Raw genomic sequence first — 11,197 nt, 5'->3', positions numbered from 1 at the left:
AGCCAAGCGTTGGCAGAGAAGCAGCAGAACAGCTGGGGCTTGTCAGGGCCTCAAAGCTGAGGTGCAGAGCCAGCCCTCCTTCCTCTGCACCAGCTGAGAGGAGGACTGCCAGGAAGATGCCCCAGCCCTTGGGGCTGCTTCGCTTCTCATGGGCAAACACGCCCTTTACCTCACTGCTATCTGAAGTCAATATTTGCCTAAGCCTGTTGTCAGCTCTCTACTGTGATGCCACTAATTGATTTCCGTTAAATCAGGGGATTGCTTCTTTCCCAGATACAATGCGATTTGCAGACTAGCCCCTCGAAGCCGTCATTACTCATGAAACACACAACGTGGATCAGCTCCACATCTCCTCGAGCTGGTCCAGCTTGCAAGGCACAGGCTTCTTGCAATAAAGCCACAGGAAACCAGCGGAGGGTACCTCTTGCTGGTTAATTAGTGTCTCCAAGTAACCTGAGCCAGAAGTTCAGGCTTCCCACTGGTGACTGGGGGGTGGGAAAGGTGGATGTCAGCAGTTTGCTCATCCCCCAAAGCCCTGACAGGCTGTACCTGGCCTGCCTGGTCGAGACAAATACCCTGCCGCAGCTCTCTGTGACACGGCCAGCTCAGTGCCATGCAGACCCAGGGGCCTGGCGTTTATTTTTTGCAGGAAAAAGGCCTGTTAGATGGAAAATAAAGGGGCAGGGTAGGAGCCTCTGCAATCAGCACAGCCTGTGCACAGCTCAGGAAAGCATACTTCGACAGCAAGCTCCCCGCTGGTGCGGTAGGGACACGGTGCAGGACCTGCAGGCGCCCTTGTGCTCAGCTCCCTGCGCGGATCGTTCCCGGTTTCCATGACTCGCCGGCCCCTCCTCTGCTCCCAGCGTTTGAAGCTGAGCTCTTTGGCCAAACAGTCCTTGCTGAAATGTCAATACGCCGCCGGGACGCCGACTTGTAGGGTTCATCATGGTTTTCAGGCAGTGCGTGGCTTTGCTTCTCTGCTTTCTGCTGCTGATTCCTCTTCCTCTGGATGCAGGTACGTCGCAAGGGAATGGCTGCAATTCCGTTTACTGGCAGCAGACCTCTCTGCTGGTACACTGGCATACTCCTTACCGCGAGTTTTGAGTGCTGTCGCACACAGAAATGTTTGTCCTGCCTCTGGCTGTGCCTGTGAGCTGTTTGAAGGCTCTTGTTTGCTTTCAGTGATGGCATCCGTGTGCTTGTTTTGCCAGCTGAGGAAAATCCCTTCCACGCTCCTGTGTGCATCTATCACCTCACTGCACAGGCAGCAGGTCAGCCATCAGCTGTCTGCCCATGAGGTGAAAACAGGAACCTGGATTTATTGTTATTTCATGCTGAGCCATGGTATTTTGCAAAGCAGAGAATCGCTGGCCTGTCATTCAGCTGACAAGAAATGAAAGACGGGAAGCCCGCGATGTTTCCGACGCGGTAGATGAAAGTGAGGTGGCAGTTCTTCGGTAGTTTCAGGATGTGTCTGAAAATCAGCAGCCAAATTAATAGAGCAGAACCGGTGCTTTGTGATTCTCAGGTAGCCATTGACTGGCCCTCTCAAACTGTGATGAACAAAGCTGGAAGAAATTTTTAGAGAAGTGCAAAATGTTCCAACGTAAATAAGTGGTGAATGCAGAAATGAAAGTGGGAGGGTGTCAGTATCCATGTGCATTGATACATATGTAATGTATCTGCAGCATAATTATAAACCTTTAAAGAAAGCCATATTAAATGCATACAGCCTGACTTAAAAAATCACAGCAGAACAACCCAGCTGGCATTCCTGCAATGGGCAAATATTTATCAAACACCCCGTGATATATTAGATGCATGCCACACAATACTTTAATCCTTTAAACAACTTTGAAATATGGGGAAAATAACCAGTGTTTCACACGTAATTCAGCAAATGTCCTGATTAGACATCAATGCTGAGAGAAAAAGAACTCACCAGACCAAACTAGGCCCTCTCAGGATTCATGTTTGTGTGTATGTCTGTGAGGGTGCCCACGAGTGCATGCTTGGCTCCCCAGGTTCATCAGTCAGGTGCTTCTGAGGCTGCCCCAAGCCCTCCCAGCAGGCAGGAGGCAAATCTCCCTCTTTTGTGGGTCCTGTGGTGGTGGTGGAGAATGTCCTGGGGCACAGGCAGGGCATATGCACCATTTTGAACCCCTGACTCTACCCACAGTAGATGGGTTCAAGTTGCAAGTGTTTATGTAAGTTGTTGATACTAAGCTCCAGAATTCCCTACTGACATGGAGGAAAATAAAAAAATAAAAACACACAATGAATTATTTCAAGACTGGTGCTGTGTATTATGTGGAGCAAAAGTACTTTGCAGAATTCTTCTTCGTTATCCTGAATTATGCTGGGTGGGCATAGCTGTGTGGTGCGCTTGTATCCTGAAGCTGAGGAGCAGGTCAGCATGTGGACAATGCCATCAGGTGTGGGTGAGGAGCCCTGGCACAGGCTGCCCAGAGAGGCTGTGGGGTCTCCTCCTTGGAGGCCTTCCAAAGCCGCCTGGAGATGGGCCTGGGCAGCCTGTGCTGGGTGGCCCTGCTGGGGCAGGGCTGGGGCCTGGTGGCCTCCAGAGGGCCCTGACAGCCTCAACAGCTCTGTGGTGCTGTGAAAAAGTGAAAGGTTTTGAGATAAAAACAGTGAGGAGTGGAGCACTGGGGAGTTAGGGTTGACTGGATGACCCATCACTGAGTGACTTAGTGTAGTGAGTACAGGAGCATTGGGTGTTGCCATGTCCATCAGTGCTACATAAAGCTTGATAAATGCTTTTCAGCTGATAGAGTGGGAAGAAATTGCCCCGCATATTTTGAGACCTACAGTACAAAGTGCACTGATGCTTTAGGAGTCCCTGGCACCACATTGGTATTACATGCCCTGTTCTCTTAAGGTCTGGGCTCTGTAAAATCCATCCACTTTACGTGGGAGGCACGCCAGAGGAGGGAGGCCCAGAAAGCTGTGCGCATTTGCCCAGCTTCTCATAAACAGCTTGGAAAGCAGAAAACCTTTCCTCCCTGCCCTTTCCTTCTGGAGAGCACGAATGTACGACAAACACAACATGCCACTGTTTTTCAGTCTTTCTGAAGCGGAAAGAGGCAAATGGCGTTTTACAAAGGCACCGAAGGGCCAATAGCTTCTTCGAAGAGATAAAGCTGGGGTCTCTAGAGCGAGAATGCATGGAAGAGAAGTGCTCCTTCGAGGAAGCGAGAGAGATCTACCGTGATGATGAGAGGACAGTAAGTAACGCAGGGCTGGGCAGGCACTCCCTGTCAGGGGGACCCCCACACACCCTATTGCTTTGACACTTTAAACCATTACAGCAAGAGACCCAAGCACTTCGTGTCCTGCTCTTTGGCTCTTTGTCTTATATTTCCAGGGGGACAAGCAGGGTGAGCTGCTGGAGGGCATCCTGCATGGACCACACCGGGCAGTGCTAATTTGGGGGATGGTGGGGTAGTGGCCTCTCTCTAAGCTCCCTCCCCGGTCCCTCAGTAATTCCAGGCCTGACAATACTGTCAATTATTGCATTATTCAGAGTTTGGTTCAGTCCATCCCACCTCCTGGATACCGAGGTCACTGATGGATGCCCTCTCTGTGTGTACTACACACTCAGCACATGAAAACAATGTAGAATGTGGAAAATAATGTAGTATATTTTAGGGATATATACTTTCATAAAGGCAAATGGGCATCACTGTGGCTATCCGCAAGCTGTCCTGTGCTACAAGGGCTGTAGGTGCCTGGTGACAGGACGAGGGGGAATGGGTTTAAGTTGAGCCAGGGGAGTTTTAGGCTAGATGTTAGGAAGAACTTCTTCACTGAAAGGGTTGTGAGGCATTGGAACAGGCTGCCCAGGGAAGTGGTGGAGTCACCATCCTTGGAAGTCTTCAAAAGACGTTTAGATGTAGAGCTTAGGGATATGGTTTAGTGGAGGGCTGTTAGCGTTAGGTTGGAGGTTGGACTCGATGACCTTGAGGTCTCTTCCAACCTAGAAAATTCTGTGATTCTGTGATTCTGTGACTTCTTCTGAGCGAATTCATCTTTAATCAAATCTCGCATCTTTGTCTTCCAGAAAGAGTTCTGGCACATCTATTCCGGTAGGAGCACTCCGTCTTTTCCAGCAGCCACAAAGCTGCTCCCGCTGCCGCCGCTCTTGGTGTGATCCGGACTGACACTGCGTGTTTTTGCAGACCCCAACCAGTGTGACTCCAGTCCCTGTCAGAACGGTGGGAGCTGCGATGACCAGTTCCAGGATTACGTTTGCCGCTGTCCCGTGGAGTACGAGGGCAAAAGCTGTGAAAAAGGTCAGCACTGACATAGCTTAACAAAACAAAAACATCATCCTTGATTCAAACGCAAGGCAGTGAGATGAGTGGGAGCAATCATTATTGCTTGACATCTTTCTAGCAGCGACAGCCACTGTTCACACCGCCCGGGGTGTCGGATGATGGATCTAACCAGCCGGCAGCCAGGCACTGCAGAGCAGAAACACAATTATTACCCTTTGAGGATTTTGTAACAAAAATTGTCTTTTGTGAACCAGCTGAGATAAAAGGAGGATTTTTATTTTCCTACCCATGTGCTGAAGTTGCTTTGACTTAGGAGCACAGTTCAGTGAATGAATAAGAACTACATGTGCATCGTACAAAGCCTGAGGGGACAGAGCCTGCATTAATGAAGTCAGGATAAGTTTTTCCACTGATTTCAGTGGGCAGAACAAATTGACTGTCATGCTTACACTCAGAGCGTGGTGAGCCCAGACGAGGACTAGGCACCCATCAGTCTCGCCAGGCAGCCTCACAGCTCCCACTGCAGCTCACTACCTGCCCATCGCTTGAAACAAGCCACAAAAACTATGCCCTCATCTTTTCCCTGTACTGCTAAGCTGATCACAACCACCTTCTCTACCACCTCCTCACTTGCTAGGCTTTGTTTTTCATGGTTGCTGCACTGCAGCAGCTCCCTAGTCAGCATCTGTGAGCCCTCTCTCCTTCTACAATGACAGTGCAAGGCTGAGAATGGGGTGGTCCCTGTATGATTTCCTCCTGTGCCTCTGGGCCAGAGAGAGCTCATGGCAATAGAGGAGTGATTTCTACAAACACCAACATATGTAAAGCTGACCAAGTGGCTGAAGTGAAAGAATCTGGCTGGAAAGAGTTTTGTTGGTTTTTTTTTTTTTCATTTTGTTTTGAAAAAGATAAGTTTTCTTATGACATGATTTATTCAGTGGTCATCCCAGAGCATCCAAATGTGCCAAATGGGAAAATACAAAATACTTCCAGTTTTTCAGCCATGCGTTATGATGGTTACCATACAATTACAATCCTTTCATCCTTTTGGAAATGTAGTGTGCTCCTGCTGAAGCTCAGATACTGCATGAATGTGGATTGATTTAATTTTAGGTGTATGCTTTTTAAGCATGGACTTTTCCTGGAATCCAGTCCTACGGAGCTTTTGCCAAGCAGTAGTAGCTTTTGACAAAATCACTGTACATAAATCACTGAAATCTGCTTGGCTGCCGTGCTTTCTTGTCAACATGTCAAGTCGTAATTCACTCTTGTTAAGTACCAAAATCCACATTCAGAAACCTTAATACTCTTTCCCCAACTTTAGCCGTGGCTGAGAAGCTGAAGTGCATGTACGACAACGGTGGCTGTGAGCAGTACTGTGCTGATGAGCAGGCTGCAAAGCGAGTGTGCTTCTGCGCGGACGATTACACTTTAGCGAGCGATGGTGTGTCCTGCATTCCCCAAGGTAAGACACCACGAGCCCGATGCTAACTCTAAGCCACCCCTGCAGGAAAACTTTTCAGCACCTACACGTTAGGAGGTGCAAAACTCTTGGATGCCAGTTCCCTGCTTCTTCTTCAAGGGCAGAGTCTAGAGCGGTAGGTTTGGGCTTCTGTTGAAGCACCCCAAAAATGCAGTCTGGAAAGTGTGCACACTGAGCCACCCCTAAAAGGGCTGGTGGGAAGTGTTGAGCTCGATTTGGGGGCTGAAGCAGCTGAGTTGCTGCAGGTTGTGCAGTGCCCCCAGGACCCTGAGCTGGGAACTTCTCTTTGTAAGGGACCCACAAGTTCTTTGAAAAACTGGGCAGGAACCCCCTTCCTTCCTTGAAACCTTCAAGTGTGGGGAGGAAGAAGTAGTGCCACCCATTTGTTGGGCATTAAGCTTGCAGTTAGAGCACTCAGAAAATAAGGAAGCTGGATTTGCTTCAGCTGGCAAAGGTTCAAAGCATGGAGTCTGCATGCCAGGATGTCTTCTCAAGGGAGGTCCTCACCCGCTAGTGATGTCCTTCAGACACCTCTTTCCTGGCCCCACTCCTCTGGGATGTGGGGAGTGTGAGCTTGAATGTCCTGGGATGGAGGAGGGAGCTGAGCCCCTGCCTCCTCTGTGGGGAGTGCGCTCACCACTGATACAGTAGAGAAGAACTGAGGCACATCCCACGGCCAGGTGGTCCAAATAAAGCAGAGCAGTGGGTACTCAGGGATTTGGGGGATTTGGGGGTCAGGCTGAGGGGTTTCCGCATAAGTAGAGAGGCTTTTGGCCTGACAGGTGAATTTTTTTCTTCTAGCTTATATTCACTGTGGTAAATTATTTTGGGGCAGTGTTGTTTCACTGTTGATCTCCAATCCATGTGAATTTGTGACTACAGACTTTGCTACCGTAATTATTTCAGCACAGGAATCAAGAGAGGAAGATGCTTATTAAAATCAGAGAAAATCTGTTATTCTTTTTTTTTCTCACCTTCTATTTAGTAGGACCAAGACACTTTTGGTATTCCTCTAGACAATATGGAGAGATATTTCTCTCACTCATCTGACAAGGTAAATTTCAGCAGGGACTACAAGTTCATTATGTTTCGAATACAGAAGCTGGCACTTTACTCTGTTGCAGATGCCTGCTTCAATTACTTTCTCAGAGGGGAAAAGGAGACCCCTGGGGACACACACACAATGGACAGAGCTGCAGGAGCACATGCTTACATCTAAAAACATAGTTCTGAGGGGCAATGCCCCCATGCACACACTGCAATGGAGCACTCATGCGGAGAACTGATAATGACAGCCTAGCTCTCGACAACAGCAATGTCATTTAAAAAAAAAACAACACAAACTGGTGATGTGCTTATCCCTTATTAGCAGATTCTGCAGTATCATGTGATGGGGAAGCTGCTTTTTGGAAAAGCTGAGAACAAAGAATTCAATATTCCCCACAGGCTTTAAAGCCCGTCTTCTCCTGAGCACAGAGGGGATGATGTATTATTTGTTGTTGCTTGCTTCCAGAGGGCCAAAATACCGATATCGCTGACCACGCAGTGTGAGGATACGAAACTGTGCAGCTGCCACACTGCCAGTCCCTCCACCACCCTTCTGTCATCTCTCACCGTGTGCTTGCACCTTCCAACACCCAGGCTTGTGTTGCCCTGCACACAGCATTAGAGGGCATTGTGCCACGTCTGTCCTGGTATTTCACCAGCTGCCACCAAAAGAGCGAGTCCTGCTACTCCACACCCTGCCTGTATTTGTAAAAGCCCGATGCTTTCTTTGCGTTAGCTGAATTAATTGGCACGTTCAGGCTTTTACAGAACCGTGGGGATGTTGGATTCAACTTGGCACAGACTGCAGGGCACAAAGTGATAAAGAGAGAGCACTTCTCATCCCAGTGTTACTGCAGAATGGCTGCTGGACGTAAGGAATGGCACACTCAGTTACAGCACAGCCAGCTGGCATCCCCCCAAAAAAATCCAGTGACAGACCCTCTGCTTCGTAGCAGGAAAACTCAGTTGTGTGAAGGATGTACTGAAAACACCAAGCACTGCACTGCGGCTCAGTAGCAGGCTTGGACCTCAAGACTTGCTTCTCTTATTGCCAGTCTTCATGTGCATGCTTGGGCTATAAAAGGACCTTAGACTGAGGTGTGCAGCCTGGAAGGACTAAGCCTGTGGTCTCACCATGCCACAGTTGCTGTACACATTTAGTACAATCGAATTAAAATCAGCAGGGCTGCTGAAAATACACAGGCTACATGGCTTGACAGAGTTGCTTCCGCTCTGAAGTCTGCAGTCTACCTCCCAGTGCTGACATATATCTTAAGCAGTTGTGTTATTTGCAAGCTCCTGTGGTACACAAATATATGTCAGTGTTGCCTGTGTATCTGCTCTTTATTTGTGAAATCATATCTGTCTTTTTCAAAAAAAAAAAAGTCTACCTACCTGCTTTGACTTACTTACAAGAGCCCATGCAACCAGACTAGAAATTTGGTTTTCATCTCACAAAACTCCATTGAAGATGTTTATAGGAATAAGTCAGCTTGCTGTGAATTCAGTGCAATGAAATCACACTTGTTGCTCTTTTTTTTTTTTTTTTTTTTTTTTTTTTCCAGTGAAATATCCATGTGGAAAAATACCAGTGCTGGCAAAAAAGAATGCAACTGCAGATGGGAGAATAGTAGGTGGCTTCATCTGTCCTCCAGGTGAATGTCCATGGCAAGTGAGTCTTCAGAAGTCTTTTATTAATTTTTTCCTTGTGAAACCATTATCTCATATTCATTATTTAAATTTTGTTATGTTCAAATCCCTAAGAAGTACAATCAAATTCCCTCTTCATCCATAGCCAGTGGATCCACCTGTGCTTCAATCACACATCTTAGCTTTGTTCTGGAGTGTCTTTTTCTGTAGTAGAGTGGTAACACAACCTCCTCTGTATCCTGACCCCCAGTCCTTATATTTACTGCCAAGAATTTTACCTGGGGATACACTCTTGGCCACTCTTGGCCAGGTCTGTACTATAAGATGGAGAAAATGTTGGTGGAAACTCCACCTCTTCCTAAATTCTCCACACAACCAGCATAGTATTCTCAAACAGCTGCATAAAATGCCAGAAGGAAGCAATATAAAATCTGACTTTACCAAGATTTAGGTCAAAAACAGTTAAGACAGACATAAATTTGTTTTATATTGGCAGGCTCTTATAATACAGAATCAGAAAGAAAAGTGTGGCGGTACCCTGCTTTCCCCAGAGTGGGTGGTGACTGCAGCTCATTGTTTGGAGCACACCCATGTTAAAGAGCTCCGAGTGAGGCTGGGTATGTATCTTCCCTTTCCCATGTCATCAGACTGTGTTTGTGTTCACTTCTCATTCTAACAAGCCAGAGTGCAAACTAAATAGTGTTTGTCCAGAGACTTTCTATCTCCATAAACTTCTACAGAATCGAATTGCTGTCTGACATGCAATCAATAACTTTTCCAGGTGAACACTCAGTAATTGATGATGATAAAACTGAGCAAGAAAGTGGAGTTACCAATATAATCATGCACGAAGGATACAGGTACGGACAAGTCAATAACGACATTGCCCTCCTGAAACTGGAAACACCTGTGAACCTCACTGATTACGTGGTGCCAATATGTTTGCCTGAAAAACGGTTTGCAGTGTATGAGCTGTCCTCCATCAAGTTCTCCACAGTGAGCGGGTGGGGACGTCTGCTAGATGGAGGTGTTACTTCTTCTTTTCTGATGAGAGTTGATTTGCCACGTGTAAAGACACAAGAATGTGAGAAGCAGACCGATTTAAATATTACAGAGAACATGTTCTGTGCAGGAGACCTGACTGGCACTAAAGACTCCTGCAAGGGAGACAGTGGTGGACCTCATGCTACGAAGTACAAGAACACTTGGTTTCTGACTGGGATTGTCAGCTGGGGAAGGGGCTGTGCTGTTAAAGGCACCTATGGGGTTTATACGAGGGTATCCAAATACATTGACTGGTTGAAGAAGTCCATGGACTCATAATGCTGAATCAGGGCATTTCCAGATTGTGTTATTGACCCTTAATCCCTCTGTGACACTTTCCTATTGAAGCATTCCTTCATTAACTTAGATATGTGGTACACGAGGTATTATTGATGATTTGGAATGAGTCTAATGCCTGCCTGAATACATCAAATAATTTCTATATTGTTGTAAACTCGAATATCTACATGTCAAGCAGGCACAGAAAGGCCGTACCAGACCCGCTGCAGAGTCCCTTTCATTCTTCGTCCATTTTTTGGTAATAGAGCTAGATGTTGAAAGAAAGACTGTCAGTAATGTGTCAAGCACACCATGATCCTTCCTTGGGCTACCCTCCCACCCTCTGGTTATCAGTGAGGTACAGGCTTCCTGAGCAAGAAGTTGCATTAGTTTGAACAGCCATGAATGAACCCAGTCTTCCATAAACAAGTGCAATCTTTTCTGAACACATTTACACTTCTGGCTTTCACGACTTCCTGTGCTGATGGGTCCTGAAATATATTGATGCAATGGCAGAAGAAAGAAGAGTTTCTTTTAGATCATGCTAAGTAAGGTAGCTTTCTCTTGTAGTGGCAATAGGTAGATTTGAAAAGGGAGGACTGTTCTTCAGAACAAGAAAGCTGGAAAAAGGTTAATTCCACATTTACAGGTCCGCTATGAAAATTTGATTTTAGTCTTCTGGCACCAAATATTATTGCAATAAGGCTATTAAGTGGAATATTCAATCCTAAATTTATAAATGGTGAAGAACGCCACTGATTTAATCTTATCTTTGCCTTGTTATTATGATTATCAATACAGAACGAAAACAAGTGAAAGGGAATGTTTGTTTAATTTGTTGGCCAGTATAGTCTAACAGTGAAATGGTGTCCTCTGTCCTTTGGCCTAAAGCCAGAACAGGAGAACAATATGATCATCTGCAAAACAAAGACAGTCCAAAGACAGTTCTCTGAAGCCTTAATGTGTACAAGGGAGAACCTGAGGAGCTCTGAGCATGCCACAGACTACATCTTTACAAAATGTGTTTCCTTAATGTAAGCATGAGACCAAAAAAAAGAAAAAAAAAAAAGGTAAGGGAAATCACAGATGAAACTGAACATGGGATTAATAATTTAAGTACATTATGTAAATCTTATGCTTTGGATTCATTCAAATCATGCTGAATATCATCTCAATCACACAGGCTTATCAGTTAAAGAGGACACTTACTGTTGACTGTGGTCTGTGACTGGGGGAAAACACTGACATTATATGGTACATACCCCATGCAATACTGAACATCCTATAATCTGCATTACGGACACAGAATGGTGGGCTACTTATTTAAGAACTGAATTGGGAAAGGCAGCAAACTCCAGAGACTCGGGAAACAAGAGGTCTTAGACTATGAAAACACAAC

General features: G+C 46.3%; 1 protein-coding gene across 1 annotated transcript; it reads left to right on the top strand.

Annotated features, from left to right (window-relative positions):
- Window positions 1-945: 945 nt before the first annotated feature.
- On the top strand, window positions 946-9,910 carry F7 (coagulation factor VII). Its single transcript, XM_032206328.1, has 8 exons — window positions 946-1,015; window positions 3,082-3,242; window positions 4,079-4,103; window positions 4,197-4,310; window positions 5,620-5,760; window positions 8,391-8,497; window positions 8,972-9,092; window positions 9,257-9,910. Exons 1-8 carry the CDS (start codon window positions 946-948, stop codon window positions 9,796-9,798), a joined length of 1,281 nt encoding a protein of 426 aa, XP_032062219.1. The 3' UTR covers window positions 9,799-9,910.
- Window positions 9,911-11,197: the final 1,287 nt, after the last annotated feature.

The sequence above is a fragment of the Aythya fuligula genome, chromosome 1 (assembly GCF_009819795.1).
Source record: "Aythya fuligula isolate bAytFul2 chromosome 1, bAytFul2.pri, whole genome shotgun sequence".
NCBI lineage: Eukaryota > Metazoa > Chordata > Aves > Anseriformes > Anatidae > Aythya > Aythya fuligula.
Note: the sequence above shows the minus strand (reverse complement) of the source record. Positions and strands in the feature narration are given on the sequence as shown.